At 42.7% G+C, this 20,283-nt stretch overlaps 1 protein-coding gene and 1 pseudogene across 1 annotated transcript in view; both read right to left on the bottom strand.

Annotated features, from left to right (window-relative positions):
* Window positions 1-20,283, bottom strand: part of Adgre1 (adhesion G protein-coupled receptor E1) — an 81,540-nt gene that overhangs the window by 50,593 nt on the left and 10,664 nt on the right. The window contains exons 8-10 of the mRNA XM_057771717.1: window positions 20,075-20,221; window positions 17,006-17,094; window positions 1,813-1,896 (exon numbers count right to left, since the gene is read on the bottom strand). Coding sequence (XP_057627700.1) covers window positions 1,813-1,896; window positions 17,006-17,094; window positions 20,075-20,221 — 320 coding nt within the window. The remainder of the gene's footprint in view (window positions 1-1,812; window positions 1,897-17,005; window positions 17,095-20,074; window positions 20,222-20,283) is intronic.
* Window positions 14,201-16,146, bottom strand: LOC130875579 (heat shock cognate 71 kDa protein-like; annotated as a pseudogene).

Raw genomic sequence — 20,283 nt, 5'->3', positions numbered from 1 at the left:
TCCACACCGCCCGTGTGGAGCACTACAGCCACACTAGAGGACACAGAGTTTCCACACCTCCTGTGTGGAGCACTACAGCCACACTAGAAGTACACAGAGTTTCCACACCTCCCTGTGGAGCTCTACAGCCACACTAGAGGACTCAGAGTTTCCACACCTCCTGTGTGGAGCACTACAGCCACACTAGAAGTACACAGAGTTTCCACACCTCCCACATGGAGAACTACAGCCACACTAGAGGACTCAGAGTTTCCACACCTCCTGCGTGGAGCACTACAGTCACACTAGAGCACACAGAGTTTCCACTTACATAACTTCTCTGAAATGATAAAACTGTAACAAGAGAGAGGTATCGGGGTTCTAGAGCTGAAGGGAAGTCCAGGCTGGGTGCAGCTCTGGTGGTCAGATGTTGTGGTGGCCTTTAGTTCCATCCCCCACATCACAGGAAAAGGAAACTGGCTGAATCCTGATTTATAAGCCACTTCCATGCAGAACTGCACCTCAGGGAAGAACAGAAGTAGCTTCACCTTCCATTCTGTTTCCAGGCTTATAACTACAATCAATCAAATATGAACTTTGTGTACCCAATGCTGCCCCAGGGAGTTCAAAGCTCGGCACAGGGCTTGAGTCGATACATGCTTGCTGCATGAAGACCCGAGTAAGGTCCCCAGAAACCATGTTTCAAAATAATTTGGGCAACAGTATACAGACTGAGCAGGGTACATTTATGTGTTTAGTTATGTATATGTACATACATAAACATGTGTAACAAGTAACACATGTAATGAAGCATGTACTGTAACATATAATGTAGCATGTAATGTAGATGGTAGTGGGAAGGGTGAGCTGGGTGAGATATGACCATGGTTTATGAAGGGAGCAAGCACCTTGGTCTGCCATTTTGACTTCAGACTCCATTTTGCTTGCAAAGTATTAAAGTTCAGGTTCCAAGCCATAGTGAAGCTGAGGCCATTCCAATGACTGCTCAGCTTCCTCCCAGAAATCATAGAATTAGTTTTCATGCATCTTTCGTTCTTTATAAGCTTCATGGCTGTTCCCAACAATAGAAGGAACAAATAAATCTGATTGGTTGGACTGGAAGACTTGCATTATATTGATTGACAATGATGGGACATTCAAGGAAGCCCCTAATTCAAGGAAGCCTCTGAAACCCAGTTGGTGAAAATTATAACTGTAACTTGGCAATAAATGTAAATTTTATGTTTATAAACCCCACTTCCGCCCTTTCTTGGTGCTGTCAGGAGAAACAAGACCCCTTGAGTCCTTGTCCTGAAACCCTGATCCATCAGTGACCCAGTTATGTGTGATTTATCAATGTCTTTGGAACGCATAGTGCTATCTCTCTCCTTCCTCATGGCGCATAATGGGCTAGGTGGGACAGTTTGCATATGTGAAATTGTGGCTAACATGTATGAAATTGCTGGAGAACAAACAAAATATACTCTATTTTTGAAAAATAACATAATTTCAAAATAAAGAATAAAGAAAGTGACATGTTTTGAAATCAGAGAGTGAAGAGATGGGTCCAAGACAGGAAGGGGTGGGGATACAAAAAAAAATAATAATGACACACAGTCCTGAAAATGTCAGGACAAGACCCATTATATTCTATGCTGAAGAAAAAACCTAAAAGTGAAGATATGCTGAGATGCTGAAGACAATATCTGAGGTTAATACCTGGCCTTCACACACATGTGCATACACACACACACACATTCATGCAGCCATGCATGCACACACTCAGATGATGGGAAGAGACAGACAGACAGATGGAGAAGGTGCTACCGTTACCTGTAGGGACACTGGGGCACTTTTGTTCTCACACGTGCTATCCAGGATGCTGAAGGTGGCATTCACAAGTGTGCAGAAGGAGGCCTGTGTCCCAGGAGAAAGAGCACATATGAGTACCAGCAAATTGGTTGTGAATCACAAAGTCTACAAATTGAACAACTAAGTCCAACATTTGAGTCCTCCAAATTCCTGAGTCTCAGTCCTGAGGGAAATAAACATCTTCTTATCAAGCTTTTACTTTAGAGAAGTTGAGAAGGTTGAGGATAACAGACCCATTTGCTCAGGAGAATTCTGGAACACTCTGGCCCGCAGGGAGACCACAGTTTACAAGGGCCTAGTAATCAGAAGAGGCGAAGGCTCCAGCTATAAACAAAGGGCAAGAAGAAAGAAGTGCTAAACTGCCCTGATTTAATTGGCGCACATTGTATACCCATGTTGAAACACCCGATTTGATTGGTGCACATGGTATACCCCTGTTGAAACGCCCAATTTAATTGATGCACACAATATACCCATGTTGATACACCCGATTTGATTGGCGCCCACGGTATACCCCTGTTGAAATGCCCAATTTGATTGGTGCACACGATATACACCTGTTGAAACACCCGATTTGATTGGCACACACAGTATACCCATGTTGAAACAGCCCAAATACACTCATTGGTATGGAGAGTTATTTCATTTCTGATGCTCAGATAAAATACCTTGACAAAATCAACTTGGGGAAGAAAGGGTGTGCTTCAGTTTGCAGTACTAGGGTACTGTCCATCTTTGTGGCAACTCAAGGTAGGAACCTGAAATGGCTCATGGAGTGATGTGTACACGCCTGCTCACTCGCTTGCCTATGCTCAGCTCTGTTTCCCACTCTTACACAGTTCAGGATCCTGCCTAGGAAATGGTGCTGCCCATTGTGGACTCGGCCTTCCCATATCAGCTAACTCAATTAAGATAATCCCCCCATAGACATACCCACAGGACAACACAATATAGGCAGTCCCTCATTGAGACTGTCTTCCCAGGTTGGGTCAAAATGGAAATTAAAATTAATCACTAAGGTTGGAGGTGGTGGTGCACACCCCTAGTCCTAGCACTTGAGAGGTCGGAGCAGGCAGATCTCTGTGAGTTTAAGGTCAGCCTAGTTTTCATGTCAAATTCCATGCAATCCAGAGCCACACAGTGAGGTCTTCTCTCAAAAACAAACAAAACCAAAAGTATCTAGTCTTCACCCACGTTAATAAAACAAATGTATGAATGGCCAGCCTGTTCCCCCCAAAAATGTGAATGCCCAAGAGTTACATGGAAAAAAGTTCTATTCTTGGCCATAAATGAAAATACATATCAAAACAATATTAAGATTCCATCTCATCTGAATCAGAAGGATACCCTCCAAAAAGACAATGGCAGCATTAAGTGGACTCGGTGGGTTTACAAAGAGCACGTGAAGCTGGGAGGGAATGTGGTGCAGGGATTAGAAGAGAAGAAGCGAGTGGATTCGATCAAAACATGTGTATGAAATTCTCAATCAGTAAGACGGTACAGTAAAATGACACCCAGTGGGGGTTCTGGGGATATCCTCTGTGCACTGCTGGTGGGAATGCGGATAGTGTTGTAGAACTCAGTGTGCAGGCTCTCAGAGAAGGAAAACTCATCATGGGGCATGGCCTGAGGATGCACCTCAAGGAATTGTCTTGGCTACAGGAAATGGCCAGAATATAAAGATTCATGCAGAGAAAGCTAATTAGTGTTCCTGGGGCCTCCAGGAGGTGTGGCAGCTCCTGTGAATGGGTGCAGAAATTCCACAGAGAATGATGAAGATCCAGAACAAGCTACTAATGGCATTTTCATGACAATGTAAACTACTGCAAACTACTAAACTGCACACTTTTAGATGGTGGGGTAATGGCCAATCTCAATTTGATGAAAGACACACTTTGGGTATGCCTGTAGGGGATTCCTTCTCTCTCTCTCTCTCTCTCTCTCTCTCTCTCTCTCTCTCTCTCTCTCTCTTTCCCTCTCTCTCTCTTTACTATTTTATGTGTACGGGTGTTTTGATCACCTGTGTGACTGTCTGGTATCTGCAGAGGACAGAGAGAGTGTAAATTGCCCTAGAACTGGAGTTTAAATGGTTGTAAGCCACCCTGTGGGTGCTGGGATTTAAACCTGAGTCCTTTGGAAGAGCAGGCAGTGTTATTAATTTCTGAGCAATCTCTCAAGCCTCCTGTGAGACAATATCTTAATTAGGTTAATTGGGGTGGGAAAACCTGCCTGCTGCAGGTGGCATCTCCTCTTGGCTAGAATTCTGCTCTGTATGTATGAAGGCGAGTGAGCTGAGCTCTAACATTAATTGCTCTCTGCTTCCTGGCTTCAGATGCAATGTGACCAGTTGCCTCAAAATCTTGCTGCCAACCCACTGACTGGGAGAAGATCTTCACCAACCCCGCAACTGAAAAGGTCTGATCTCCAAAATATATAAAGAACTCAAGAAACTAGACCGTAAAAGGCTAATCAACCCAATTATAAAATGGGGCACTGAGCTGAACAGAGAATTCTCAACAGAAGAAGTTCAAATGGCCAAAAGACACTTAAGGTCATGCTCAACTTCCTTAGTGATCAGGGAAATGCAAATCAAGACAACTTTAAGATACCATCTTACACCTGTCAGAATGGCTCAAATCAAAAACACCAATGATAGCCTTTGCTGGAGAGGATGTGGAGAAAGGGGTACACTCATCCATTGCTGATGGGAATGCAAACTTGTGCAACCACTATGGAAAGCAGTGTGGCGGTTTCTCAGGAAATTCTGGATCAACCTGCCCTGGACCCAGCAACACCACTCTTGGGAATATACCCAAGAGATGCCCTATCATACAACAAAAGTATATACTCAACTATGTTCATAGCACCATTGTTTGTAATAGCCAGAACCTGGAAACAACCTAGATGCCCTTCAATGGAAGAATGGATAAAGAAAGTATGGAATATATACATATTAGAGTACTACTCAGCAGTAAAAAACAATGACTTCTTGAATTTTGCATGCAAATGGACGGAAATAGAAAACACTATCCTGAGTGAGGTGAACCAGACCCAAAAAAGAGGAACATGGGACGTACTCACTCATATTTGGTTTCTAGCCATAAATAAAGGACATTGAGCCTATAATTCGTGATCCTAGAGAAGCTAAATAAGAAGGTGAACCCAAAGAAAAACATATAGGCATCCTCCTGAATATTAACCTTCATCTGGCGATGAAAGGAGACAGAGACAGAAACCCACACTGGAGCACCGGACTGAAATCTCAAGGTCCAAATGAGGAGCAGAAGGAGAGAGAGCATGAGCAAGGAACTCGGGACCGCAAGGGGTGCACCCACACTCCGAGACAATGGGGATGTTCTATCAGGAACTCATCAAGGCCAGCTGGCCTGGGTCTGAAAAAGCATGGGATAAAACCGGACTCGCTGAACATAGCGGACAATGAGGACTACTGAGAACTCAAGAACAATGGCAATGAGTTTTTGATCCTACTGCACGTACTGGCTTTGTGGGAGCCTAGGCAATTTGGATGCTCACCTTACTAGACCTGGATGGAGGTGGGTGGTCCTTGGACTTCCCACAGGGCAGGGAACCCTGATTGCTCTTAGGGCTGACAAGGGAGGGGGACTTGATTGGAGGAGGGGAGGGAAATGGGAGGTGTTGGCGGGGCGGAGGCAGAAATCTTTAATAAAAAAATAAATTAATTAACTAATTAAAAAAAATCTTGCTGCCAAGCCCTCCTCACCATGACTGACTGTTTCCTCACACTGTGAGCCAAGCCAGGATTCTTTTGTCACAGTATCTTATCACAGCAATAAACAAGTATCCCACATAAGCAGATTATTTATTGTATATATTCTACCACAGAAAACCACAAAAACTGTGTGCCAAGGCATGTTCAAGTTTCACAGATAATGTGTAAACTCACATTAATGTTGACAATTTCTGAAGGTGGATATGAAATCTTTTTTTTTTTTTCCCGAGACAGGGTTTCTTTGTGGCTTTTGGTTCCTGTCCTGGAACTAGCTCTTGTAGACCAGGCTGGCCTCGAACTCACAGAGATCCGCCTGCCTCTGCCTCCCGAGTGCTGGGATTAAAGGCGTGCGCCACCACCGCCCGGTGGATATAAAATCTTTTACGAGACTGGCGGCGGCGGAAGCAGCCCTGGACAGGGAACTCTGAAGTTCCTCATCCCCCACCCTATACTCCCTGGGCTCCCTGCAGGGGCTCTACACCCTGCATACTGCCTCTCTCTTCTTGTCCCACCCAGCTTGCATCCAGAACCCTTCTTCCTTCTGCCCCCTTTCCTCTTTGGGCACATAACACCATCCAGCTCAGTCTGTCTGGCGCTGGGGGCAAATCCTCAGGGCAAGTAGGCAGGCGAGACTTCCTTTGTCTCTCCAGCCTGCCTGCATCAAGCAAGGTAAGGCCTTTGTTTACGAACTACCCAACCTGCACAGAGATCTGATCTAGGCACCAGGAGAGACAGCAGCGGGGTGAGTTTGTGACCTGACCGGCGGCCGCGGAAGCAGCCCTGGACAGGGAACTCTGAAGTTTCTGATCCCCCACCCTATACTCCCCGGGCTCCCTGCAGGGGCTCTACACCCTGCATACTGTCTCTCTCTTCTTGTCCCACCCAGCTTGCATCCAGAACCCTTCTTCCTTCTGCCCCCTTTCCTCTTTGGGCACATAACACCATCCAGCTCAGTCTGTCTGGCGCTGGGGGCAAATCCTCAGGGCAAGTAGGCAGGCGAGACTTCCTTTGTTTCACTGGCCTGCCTGCACCAAGCAAGGTAAGGCCTTTGTTTATGAACTACCCAACCTGCACGGAGATCTGATCTTGGCACCAGGAGAGCCATCAGTGGGAGAGCTAATCTGGGTACCAGGAGAGCTGTCTTTGGGCACGGAGATCTGATATTGGTACCAGGAGAGACATCACTGGAGCACCAGGAGAGCTATCACTGCAGGGTGCCATCACTGGGAAAGTACATCAGTAGGCAAGGAGACCTGATCCTGTAAAAGAACATCCAGAGGGGAGCATTCGGAGAAAGAGATGGGCAGGCGCCAATGCAAGAATTCACCCAACAATCTGAAAAACTATATGAAACCACCAGAACCCAGCGACCTCACAACAGGAGGACATGAACACCTTAATCATGAAGAAGTAGATAAAATTGACTTTATGAAAGTGATTGACGCCCTTAAACAGCATGTAAAATATGCCCTTATAGAAATGGATGAGAAGTATAACAGAAAGTTTGAAGAATTGAGTAAATCAGTGAATGATACCCTAGGAAACCAAGGAAAAACAATCAAACAAATAATGGAAACAGTTCAAGACTTAAAAACTGAAATGGAGGCAAAGAAGAAAACACAAACAGAAGGCCAGCTGGACAGGGAAAATCTAGGTAAACGAATAGAGACTACAGAAACAAGCATAACCAACAGAATACAAGAGATAGAAGAAAGAATCTCAGATTCTGAAGATACCATAGAGAAAATAAACACGCTGATCAAAGAAAACAGCAAGGCCAACAAATTCTCATCAGAAAACATTCAGGAAATATGGGACACAATAAAAAGACCAAACCTAAGAATAGTAGGAATAGAAGAAGGAGAAGAAGCGCAGCTCAACGGTCCAGAAAATATATTTAATAAAATTATAGAAGAAAACTTTCCCAACCTAAAGAAAGATATACCTATGAAGGTTCAAGAAGCATACAGAACACCGAATAGGCTGGATCAAAAAAAACATCCTCTCGCCATATAATAATCAAAACACAAAGCATACAGAATAAAGAAAGAATACTAAGAGCAGCAAAGGAAAAAGGCCAAGTTACTTATAAAGGTAAACCTATCAGACTTACACCTGACTTCTCTATGGAAACCATGAAAGCCAGAAGGTCCTGGATAGATGTACTGCAGAAACTAAGAGACCATGGATGCAAGCCCAGACTACTATACCCAGCCAAGCTTTCGTTCACTATAAATGGAGAAAACAAAATTTTCCAGGATAAAAACAAATTTAAACAATACGTAGCCACAAATCCAGCCTTACAGAAAGTAATAGAAGGAAAATCACTAATCAAGGAGTCCAACAATGACCACAGTAACTCAGACATCTAGAAACCCTTTACCAGCACATCTCAAAGAAGGGAAACACACAAAATCTACTACTAAAAAAAATGACCAGAGTTAACAACCACTGGTCATTAATATCACTTAATGTCAATGGACTCAACTCACCTATAAAAAGGCACAGACTAAGAGATTGGATACGAAAACAGGATCCAACATTCTGCTGTTTACAAGAAACACACCTCAACCACAAAGACAGGCACCTACTCAGAGTAAAGGGCTGGGATAAGGCTTATCAAGTAAATGGACCTAGGAAACAAGCAGGTGTGGCCATACTAATTTCTAACAAAGATGACTTCAAACTTAAATCAATCAGAAGAGATGGAGAGGGACATTTTCTACTCATAACAGGAACAATTCATCAGGATGAAATCTCAATCCTGAATATCTATGCCCCTAATATAAAAGCACCCACGTACGTAAAAGAAACATTGTTAAAACTCAAGGTAGCCATCAAACCGCACACATTAATAGTAGGAGACTTTAATACTCCTCTCTCACCAATGGACAGGTCAATCAGACAGAAACCTAACAGAGAAATAAGAGAATTAAGGGAGGTAATGAATCAAATGGACTTAACAGACATCTATAGAATATTCCACCCAAATAGCAAAGAATATACCTTCTTCTCTGCAGCTCATGGAACCTTCTCAAAAATCGACCACATACTCGGTAACAAAGCAAACCTCCACAGTTACAAAAAAATATTAATAACCACCTGTATCTTATCAGATCACCATGGATTAAAGCTAGAATTCAGCAACAATGCTACCCCCAGAAAGCCTACAAACTCATGGAAACTGAATAGTCAACTACTGAACCATACCTGGATTAAGGAAGAAATAAAGAAAGAAATTAAAGTCGTCCTTGAAGACAATGAAAATAAAGAAACAACATACTCAAACCAATGGGACACTATGAAAGCAGTCCTGAGAGGAAAGTTCATAGCACTAACTGCCCACTTAAAGAAAACAGAGAAAGCACACATTGGAGACTTAACAGCCCACCTGAAAGCTCTAGGAAAAAAAAGAAGCAGACTCACCTAGAAGGGGTAGAAGACTGGAAATAATCAAACTGAGGGCTGAAATCAACAAAATAGAGACACAGAAAACAATTGAAAGAATCAATAAATCAAAAAGCTGGTTCCTGGAGAAAATCAACAAGATTGATAAACCCCTATCCAAACTAATCAAATGGCAGAGAGAAAATTTGCAAATTAATAAGATCAGAAATGAAAAGGGGGACATAACCACAGACACAGAGGAAATTCAGAGAATCATTAGATCTTACTACAAAAGCCTGTATGCCACAAAACTGGAAAATGTAAAAGAAATGGACACTTTTTTAGATAAATACCATATACCAAAGTTAAACCAGGACCAGGTGAACAACCTAAATAGACCTGTTAGTCGTGAAGAATTAGAAGCAGTTATCAAAAACCTCCCTTCCAAAAAAAGTCCAGGACCAGATGGTTTCAATGCGGAATTCTACCAGAACTTCCAAGAAGACCTAATACCTATACTCCTTAAGGTATTTCACAATATAGAAACAGAAGAGTCATTGCCAAATTCCTTTTATGAAGCTACAGTAACTCTGATACCAAAACCACTCAAAGACCCAACCAAGAAATAGAATTACAGGCCAATCTCACTCATGAACATCGATGCAAAAATCCTCAACAAAATTCTGGCAAACCGAATCCAAGAACACATTAGAAAAATTATCCATTATGATCAAGTAGGCTTCATACCAGAGATGCAGGGCTGGTTTAACATACGCAAATCTATCAATGTAATCCATCATATAAATAAACTGAAAGAAAAAAACCATATGATCATTTCATTAGACGCTGAAAAAGCATTTGACAAAATTCAACATCCCTTTATGATAAAAGTCTTGGAGAGATTAGGGATACAAGGGTCATACCTAAATTTAATTAAAGCTATATACAGCAAGCCGACAGCTAATATCAAATTAAATGGAGAGAAACTTAAAGCCATCCCACTAAAATCAGGAACACGCCAAGGCTGTCCACTCTCTCCATACCTCTTCAATATAGTTCTCGAAGTTTTAGCAATAGCAATAAGACAACATAAGGGGATAAAGGGGATTCAAATTGGAAAGGAAGAAGTTAAACTTGCATTATTTGCAGATGATATGATAGTGTACATGAGCGACCCCAAAAACTCCACCAAAGAACTCCTACAGCTGATAAACGCCTTTAGTAATGTGGCAGGATACAAGATTAACTCCAAAAAATCAGTCGCCCTCTTATACACAAAGGATATGGAAGCAGAGAGGGAAATAAGAGAATCATCACCTTTCACGATAGCCACAAAAAGCATAAACTATCTTGGGGTAACTCTAACCAAGGAAGTGAAAGATCTATTTGACAAGAACTTTAAGGCATTGAAGAAAGAAATTGAAGAGGATACCAGAAAATGGAAAGATCTCCCTTGCTCCTGGATTGGGAGGATCAACATAGTAAAAATGGCAATTCTACCAAGGGCAATTTATAGATTCAATGCAATCCCCATTAAAATCCCATCAAAATTCTTCACAGATCTTGAAAGGACAATAATCAACTTTATATGGAGAAACAAAAAACCCAGGATAGCCAAAACAATCTTATATAATAAAGGAACTTCTGGAGGCATTACCATCCCTGACTTCAAACTCTATTACAGAGCTACAGTAATGAAAACAGCGTGGTACTGGCATAAAAACAGAGCAGTCGACCAATGGAATCGTATAGAAGACCCGGATTTTAACCCACAAACCTATGAACAACTAATTTTCGATAAAGGAGCTAAAAGTATACAATGGAAGAAAGAAAGCATCTTCAACAAATGGTGCTGGCACAATTGGATGTCAACCTTTAGAAGAATGAAAATAGACCCATATCTATCACCATGCACAAAACTCAAGTCCAAATGGATCAAAGACCTCAATATCAATCTGAACACACTCAACCTGATAGAAGAGAAAATGGGAAGTACCCTACAACATATGGGCACAGGAGATCGCTTCCTATGTATAACCCCAGCAGCACAGACATTAAGGGCAACATTGAATAAATGGGACCTCCTGAAACTGAGAAGCTTCTGTAAAGCAAAGGACACTGTCATTAAGACAAAAAGGCAGCCTACTGACTGGGAGAAGATCTTCACCAACCCCGCTACAGACAAAGGTCTGATCTCCAAAATATATAAAGAACTCAAGAAACTAGACTTTAAAAGGATAATTAACCCAATTAAAAAATGGGGCACTGAACTGAACAGAGAATTCTCATCAGAAGAAGTTAAAATGGCCAAAAGATACTTAAGGTCATGCTCAACCTCCTTAGCGATCAGAGAAATGCAAATCAAAACAACTTTGAGATATCATCTTACACCTGTCAGAATGGCTAAAATCAAAAACACCAAGGATAGCCTTTGCTGGAGAGGTTGTGGAGAAAGGGGTACACTCATCCATTGCTGGTGGGACTGCAAACTTGTGCAACCACTTTGGAAATCAGTGTGGCGGTTTCTCAGAAAAATTGGGATCAACCTACCCCTGGACCCAGCAATAGCACTCTTGGGAATATACCCAAGAGATGCCCTAGCATATGACAAAAGCATTTGTCCAACTATGTTCATAGCAGCATTATTTGTAATAGCCAGAACCTGGAAGCAACCTAGATGCCCTTCAATAGAAGAATGGATGAAGAAAGTGTGGAATATATATATATTTAGAGTACTACTCTGCGGTAAAAAATAATGACTTCTCGAATTTTGCATGCAAATGGATGGAAATAGAAAATACGATCCTGAGTGAGGTAACCCAGACCCAAAAAGAAGATCATGGGATGTACTCACTCATAATTGGTTTCTAGCCATGGATAGGGGCCACTGAGTCTATAATTTGTGATCCTAAAGAAGCTAAACAAGAGGGTAAACCCAAGGAAAAACATATAGATATCCTCCCAGCTATGGGAAATAGACAAGATTGATGGGCAAAAAATGGGAATCTTGGGGGGTGGGGTGGGATGGGGATGAGGGGAGATGGGGAGAGAAAAGTGTGAAGGAGAGGATGAGGGGAACTGGGGGAATCGGGTTGATTGGGGGTAAAGGAAGGTTGGATGGGGGAGCAGGGAAACTCATACCTTAGTTAAGGGAGCCACCTAAGGGTTGGCAAGAGACTTGAACCTGGAATGGCTACCAGAAGCCCAGGGCAATGTCCCCAGTTAGTTCATTGGGGCACCTGAGGATAGGGAACCTGAAATGAACCTATCCTATAATCATACTGATGAATATCTTGCATATCACCATAGAACCTTCATCTAGCGATGGATGGAGATAGAGACAGAGACCCACACTGGAGCACCGGACTGAGCTCCCACGGTTATAATGAGGAGCAGAAGGAGAGAGAACATGAACAAGGAAGTCAGGACCATGAGGGGTGCACCCAACCACTGAGACAGGGGGGCCGATCTATTGGGAGCTCACCAAGGCCAGCTGGACTGCTACTGAAAAAAACATGGGATAAAACAGGACTCTCTTAATGTGGTGGACAATGAGAGCTGACGAGAGGCCAAGGAGAATGGCACAGGAACTTTCATCTGGCGATGGATCGAGAGAGAGACAGAGACCCAATTTGGATCAACCGTCTGAGCTCTTAAGGTCCAAATGAGGAGCAGAAGGAGGGAGAACATGAGCAAAAAATCAGGACCACGAGGGGTGGACCCACCCACTGTGACAGTGGAACTGATCTATTGGGAGCTCTCCAAGGCCAGCTGGTCTGGGACTGAATAAGCATGGGTTGAAACTGGACTCTCTGAACAAGGCGGACAATGAAGGCTGATGAGAAGCCAAGGACAATGGCACTAGGTTTCGATCCTAATACATGAACTGGCTTTGTGGGAGCTTAGCCTGTTTGGATGCTCACCTTCCTGGACCTAGATAGAAGTGGGAGGACCTTGGACTTCCTGCAGGGCAGGGAATTTGGACTGCTCTTCAGTACCTAGAGGGAAGGGCAGGGGAGTGGGGAGAGGGGGAGGGGAGTGGGGATAGGGGGAGGGGAGCGGGGGGAGGGGGCAATATGTGGGAGGAGGGGGAGGGAAATGGGAAACGGGGAGCAGTTGGAAATTTTAAGTAAAAAAGAATAAAAAAAAAAGAAAAAAAGAAAAAAAAATCTTTTACGATCACAGTAAGTTTTAATAAGTCAGGTTCTCCACTCACAACCCACTTCTGCCTGAGAAGTGTTTGCATGACTCCAGGGTGTAAGTATGTATGTATGTATGTATGTACATATGTATATAAGTACGTATGTATGTATATATGTTTGTATGTATACATGCATATGTACATAAAAAAACATTTGCTGGTAATAAATCATGAAATTTATCTCAAAAAATTCCTTGGTCTTAGGAAGCAACCCAAAAGCAGAGAGCCTGCCTAGTAGGCACAAGACCCTGGGTTAAATGCTCAGCATCATAGATAAATAATTAAAATTCAAAGACTTGGTTTTGTACGTGTGTATGCATGTGCACACACACACACACACATTCATGCATGCATGCTCTCATGTACCTGTAAATGTGATTGTTTTGAGGACAAAAAGCGTGTCCCTGGAAGCTGGAGTTTTAGGCAGTTGTGAGCTGACTGACGCGGGTAGTGGGACTCTAACTTGGGTCTTTGGGGAAAGCAGCCATGTTCCTGACTACTGACTTAACTCTCCAGTTGCCCTGCTTTTGTTTCCCTTTTAAAAGAACTCCTCAAGTTTTGACAGGAAAAATATTTTGTCTTCCCAATAGTTTAATATTATTTTGGTCAATGCATTGTGACTAAAAGTAATACTTAGGAATATTCCTCTTTTGGTGGGGAGTGTCAATTTAAATCGTTTTTTAGACTTTTCATTTTCTGTTTAGGAAACAGCACTTATAAAGCACAATGTCTTACTTCCACTCCCTGTGCACGTGTTCCAAATTTAAGCTCTCTTGAAAATATTCAGTAATTTATTGTAGCAGCTTATATTTAAAACTGCCAAGTAAAATGCTAAACCTGGGTACTTCAAATGTTTCCCTGTGGAACAAAACTATGCCTCTACTTGGATTGGCTTAATCCACCTCTTCAATGGTGGGTCCTGAAGAAGCACCATGAGAGAGAGGGGTTCTCCCCACCAAGGAAGCCCAGGCATTGTGCCAGCACTCTGGTACAGCTTGGTAGTCATGGTTTCAGACTTTCTCCAGTTCTTTCTGCTGGTGTTCAGATTCTTCCTTCTCTGCAGTCTGATTCTTATACAGGCAACTGATGATTTCATTAAACTCATCTAGAATCTTCCATTTGTCCTCTATTGATTTGCCTGGAAGCGTCTCATCTTCAGCTCTTGCTCTCTCATGCTAAATGCGTATGACTCCATTGAATTCTTGGGCAGTACCTTATCTCTTTGCTTTTCATATCTACCTTTAAACTTCTCAGCTTCCTGGGTCATGCACTAAACATCCTCCTTGTTCAAGCAGTTGTTGTCATAGGTGGTGGTGACCCTGCTTTCCTTTCCTGTGCTCTTACCTCTAGAAGCATTGAGGATGTCATTGGCATCAATGTCAAAGTGACTTAAGTTTGAGAAATGCCCCTGGGTTTTGGAGGTATGCCTGTGAGTTCAAACTTTTCAAGCAGGTTGTTAGCCTTGGTCATGACCTTTTCACCTTCATACACCTGAAAAGCACACCTAGCTTGTCAAAGTAGGTGGTGAAGGTCTGTGTCTTCTTGGTATGAATGGCAGTGTACTGCACTTGGTGAGGACAGTCATGACCTCATCAACAGTTTCAATACCAAAGGAAAGAGGGGTGACATTTAAAAGCAGCAAATCCTGAACATTCTCAGACTTGTCTCCAGATAGAACAGCTGCCTGGATCGTTGCACCATAAACAACAGCTTCAATGGGGTTAATGCTCTCATTCAGTCCTTTTCTACTGAAGAAGTCTTGTAGAAGCTTCAGAATATTGGGGGTCCTGGTAGAACCCCCGATCAGGACAATACCATGGATCTATGACTCGTCTACTTTGGAGAGCCTTTTCTATAAGACCCAGAGTGCCATGGAACGGGACAGCATTCGTTCTTCAAACTGAGCACAGGAAATGGAGGTATGGAAGTCAATTCCCTCATAGAAACAATGTTACTACCGGCCTGGGTTCTGGAAGAGAGAGTACATTTAGCCTGTTCACAGGCAATATGGAGTCTGACTCTGGTTATCAAAGTCATCTACACCAAGGAGGGTGTCTCCAGCTATGGATTTGACTTTAAAAGTTCCATCCTCAATAGTGAGGATTGACACATCAAAAGTACCACCTCCAAAGTCAAAACTGAGCACATTCTTTTCAATTCCACCTTCTTATCTAAACCATGTTCTTCTCTTAACTTTTATTGATTCTTTGTTGACTTCAAATTATACATTCTGACCCTACTTATCTCCCCATCTCTCCATATCTTCCTCTACTCCTGCAACCTCAACTTCAAATCAAAGTAAAGTTTGAAAAAAAGAGAAACAATAATGAAACAAAAAAAAAAAGAATCTTGTCGTGAATGCTGTAGTGTGGCCCATTGAGTCACAGTTTTCTCTTTAGTCCATTCATTTTACTTGCAAGTGTTCACTGGTCTGGCTCAAGGCCTCCGGCTTCTGTTCCACCACCAATATCAGACTCTCACTGGGGCTCCTCTTGGATACCCTGTTGTTGTCCTGTGTTATGAAGACCCTGTGGGTTTAGATCTGTAGGTCCATGCCCTTCACATGATCCGCCAGTTCACAGATGTTGGAGTGGGTCAGCTCAGAGCCCTGGTTATGGGCCTGTTCTTGCATCCTCATATCTGGGTCCCTCACACTCACATCACCAGGGTCAACTCTACTTCTTTGCCCAGGCAAGGTACAAGGCCCTCTCTCCTGATTCCTGGAGGGGGGATATGAGGAGGGCACAGGGTGAGCTCTCCCCATCTCATGCCCTCAGGGCTGGTTCATTTGAGACCCCAACAATAACTTAACAGGTAGGGTGCCAGGCCCACTCTTCTGTAAGCTGCACTGGTGCAGTAAAGGGGTAGTTTACTCACTCTCATGACCCTTGGCTGTCTTTCTCACCTGCCACAGGTAGCAAGAGGGAGAGGGAGAGGGTGTCTTTATCTTACCCATGCCTTCGAATGTCTAAACCATATTCTTAAACTGGAAGGAGACTTTAATTTTTTCTTGTCCTCTCTCCACTACCTAAAACACAGATCGGATGGCAGAAACCAGAGCAGTCATCTTGGGCCACAGAGAGGGCGTTTTGCAAGAAGAAAGGAATAGTTTCCACTTTTAAGAACAATACAATCACTATGGGTTTTGCTATTTTGCTATTGCGTTTATTTTAAGATTGCTGAAGCAATCTTTAACCTAAGTAGCTTCTTGGAAAACATCAAGAACTAAGAGTGTTCAACAATGCTTACATATTCAATAATAATATGTACCCAGCCCTAAAAGGGGCATCTATATCAAAGCCACACACACACACACACCAAGACGCAGAGAGCCTAGTGGGCCAAGAAGTGGAAAGAAAGTAAGAGCAGAAGGGTGGGGAAGAAAGCAGTGAGATGTTGTCTTCTGGAGATAACATGGCAAATGCACTCAAGAACACATAGCAGCTATGGGTATCTACACAAGACCAAGCCAGCCAAACTTCTGGGCATAGACTATGGAGATCCTCTCCAGCCCCCCTCCATGAAGAGCTCATGGCTGTGATAGCTACTAGGAAAAGGAAAATCATTCTTTCTTGGGGCTGTGGCATCTGGTGGTGTCCCATGCTCCAGTGGATGCCCCACACCCATGCATCTATGGGCAACACTGGCTGAATAAAGTGAGTAATCAAAGAAAAACAGGACATGAAGTTGGAAGAGATCCAGGTTGAGAGAGGTTGGACATCAGGGAAAAGTAGGGGTTGGTTATTATCATATTAGATTGTATACATGCATGAAATTCTCAAGAATAAAGAAAAATATTATGTTATAAAACTTACATCGTCAAGATCCCTGGCTCTCCCTGTTTGGCACTGCTGTATCTGCTCACTGTTAGGTATCAAGTCTTCCTTACACTTGAAGGGAATCCCTAGGAAGGAAGAAGAAAACCCGCAGCAAACAGTAAGGTGTGACTACAAGTCAAACTGATTCTGTGACTTATATACACAACATCCAACCTTGCACAAGCAGGGACTAGAACCAAACTCAGTTAAACAGCAAGTTAAGAAGCTCCAAGGGCATGGCACAGGCTTAAAGGGAGCAAGACAGGACATGACACAGAGTATGATGCCCAATGCCACAGTGACGATTCCGTCAACTACGATCTCAACAGAATCCAGGATAACTTGAGAGGTCAGCCTCTGGGCACTCCTGTGGCAGATCATCTTAATTAGATTAACTGTGGGCAGGACCGTTCCTTGGACAAGAGAGCCTGGACTGCACAGAATGGGAAAATCAAGCAGCAACAGCACGCATAGCTCTCTGCTCCTGACTGTGGATGTGATGTGACCAGCTGCCTCAACTTCCTCACACGGAACCAAGACCAGAATAAATTCTTTTCCCTTGAGTTGCTATTGTCAAGTTAATTTTTCACAGTGACAAGAAACTAAGATACCATTGATGTAAAATTCTAAGGCTGTTGTGATCTGGGACCAGTCAGGACCATAAATTATTTCTTAGACCAGAGGGGAGGCATAAGAATAATTGAGGTACAACTCACATGCCTTTATCGGAAGGGAGTTTTTAGGGATCCCTCATGAAATCCTGAGTTCACAACCTCAAATATCACCAACGTTTATTCTCCAAAGAGCTTTTATACCAAAAGGTAAACTGAGGGGGAAATTTATTAGCATTTTGTTTTCTAGGTAGTAGGACTTAGGTCACATCCACAACTATGATGGCTCTGTCACTTAGACTAAATTAACACCTCTTCCCCAGGCGACCTCCCACAATTACAAAGAAGGAGCCGAGTGACATTAGCATATCCTGACCCTTTGTTTAGAATGGTGTTAGCTGGTCTAAAATGGCTAGGTGCCCACCTTCTGTGTAGCAAGTGAGACTGTGGTCGCCATGCAATATAAAAATATGGGCCTGTCTAATATGACCCTCCATAGGACAAACAAAGGTAAACAAGCTGGTGCATGCCTGAAGGCAGAATGATTCTTTTCAAGAAGAAGAATAGAATTAAGAAGAGATATCAGCCTAGCTGTCCATCAACAGATGAGTGGATAAATTAGATAGATAGATAGATAGATAGATAGATAGATAGATAGATAGATAGATAGATATAGATATAGATATTATAGAAGAATATTGTTCAGCCATATGAAATTTCTAAGAAAATTAATGGAACTGGAAAATATTATATTGTGGTAACAGAGATTTATAAAAAATCCAATACTACATATTGTCACTCATATACAGATTCTGATTTCCACAGGTTAAATATATTTAAGTGGATGTTAGTGTGTGGAGAAAGTGGCAAGTCAAAAGGGGCTTTAATGAATAGACTGTAAAGGGTAAGAAAAAGCATGAGATATGAGAGGAGAGGGGAAGATGAAGAGGAGTAGGAGGAAAGGAGGGAGGAGGAAAGGAGGAGAAAGGGAGAAGAAGAAGGAGAGAAGAAAATAGTAGATGAGAGGGAAGAAAGGAAAAGGGAAGGAGAGAAGGGGAAAGGGAGGAAATGAGGAAGAAGAGGAAGGGAGAAAGAATGGGAGGAGGATTTGCGTCTGAATGATGCTCTTCTCACTGTTTTCTCAGAACAAACATAATATTTACATTGTGTTAGGCACCATAAATAAAAAATTAACAGTGGGAATGAAGAGGTATAATAATAACTATTTCTAAATGGTTCATTGTGAGGAGGAGACAGAAAAAATAAAATAGGGAAGGAGCAAGCGGAGGACACATGGCACGGGTGATATGCTGAGCCCTGTGGCGGGAAGGACCTTAAGTACATTTGTGTTGTCATTGTGCTTCATTGCAGCCATTCAGGCAGCACACATTCCACTTTAGATTTTAGTGTGTGTGTGTGTGGTGTACATGTGTATGAACATTTACATGCATGTATAGCATGTATGCCTGTGCATCTGGAAGTCAGAGGTAGCACTGGGTGTCTTCCTCAATCACTCTCCACCATCATGGACTCTAACACTCTGAAACCCTAAGTTTCTAAAGTTGTCTTGGCCATGGTATTTCATCATGGCGACAGAAAAGTAACAATACACAGGGGCACATCCTTGGAGAAAACTGGCCCTCCCTGGGCAGTTAGCAATTGCCCCCCGCGACAGTAGGCTCATGAGCTCCTCCCCAACCTGTGTTCATGCTCAGTACTGTGATCTGGCCAAAAACATTTTAATATCCATTACTTAAAATTTTTTAAGCTTTTAAGCCAGGCAATTGTGTCATACACCTTTAATTTCAGCACTCAGAAGGCAGAGGCAGGCAAAGCTCTGTAAGTTTGAGGCCAGCCTGGTCTACAAGAGCTAGTTCTAGGACAGGCTCCAAAGCTACAGAGAAACCCAGTATTGAAAAATAAAAAAAATAAATAAAAAAAAAAATAAAAAAAGCTTTTGTTCTTGAGAGAAAAAATGAAATGCTTTCACAAGACACCAACACCCCAGGGAGCCTGAACTCTTCCCATGGTTCCTGTTTACATCTAAAACTACTCACACTGTGTGAACCCCAGGACCTTTGTGCATACTGTAACCTGGGACAATATGACCTTCACTCTTTCGGGTTTATAATTCAAACTGCATGTGGTCATGAACACCTACGATTCCAGCAATTGGTAGATGGAAGGATGAGGAATGGGGTTCAAGGCCAGCAGTGAGTTTGTGGCTAACCTGAACTACATGAAACACTGTCTGAAAAAAGAAAGCATACTTAATCCAAAATCCACTCAATAACTTATTAGTGAGTGGACCAATGAATCCATAAAGGAGTAAATAGGAGGAAAATACTGCATAGGTGAGATAAAAGTAAGCAGAGAACCCAGTTAATAGAAAAGAAAAAGGTTTTACAAGTAAAGCAAAGACACAGCTACCCTTGCCAATACACTAAGACATTACTTTTGCAACTGAAGTTGCCATATGCCTGGGATCCTTCTGGATCTGGCTGGAAGTTGGGAAGGCAGCCGCAGATGTAGGATCCTGGGACATTGGTGCAGGCAGAATTTTGTCCACATGGGGATGGATCTTGGATACATTCATCAATATCTGCAATAAAAAAGCAAATCTATAAAGAACTTCATAAAATGCGGAGAAGGCCACATCCTAGG

Source organism: Chionomys nivalis, chromosome 6 (assembly GCF_950005125.1).
Source record: "Chionomys nivalis chromosome 6, mChiNiv1.1, whole genome shotgun sequence".
Classification (NCBI taxonomy): domain Eukaryota; kingdom Metazoa; phylum Chordata; class Mammalia; order Rodentia; family Cricetidae; genus Chionomys; species Chionomys nivalis.
The sequence above is the reverse complement of the archived record's forward strand: the minus strand, read 5'-3'. Positions and strand labels throughout refer to the sequence as shown.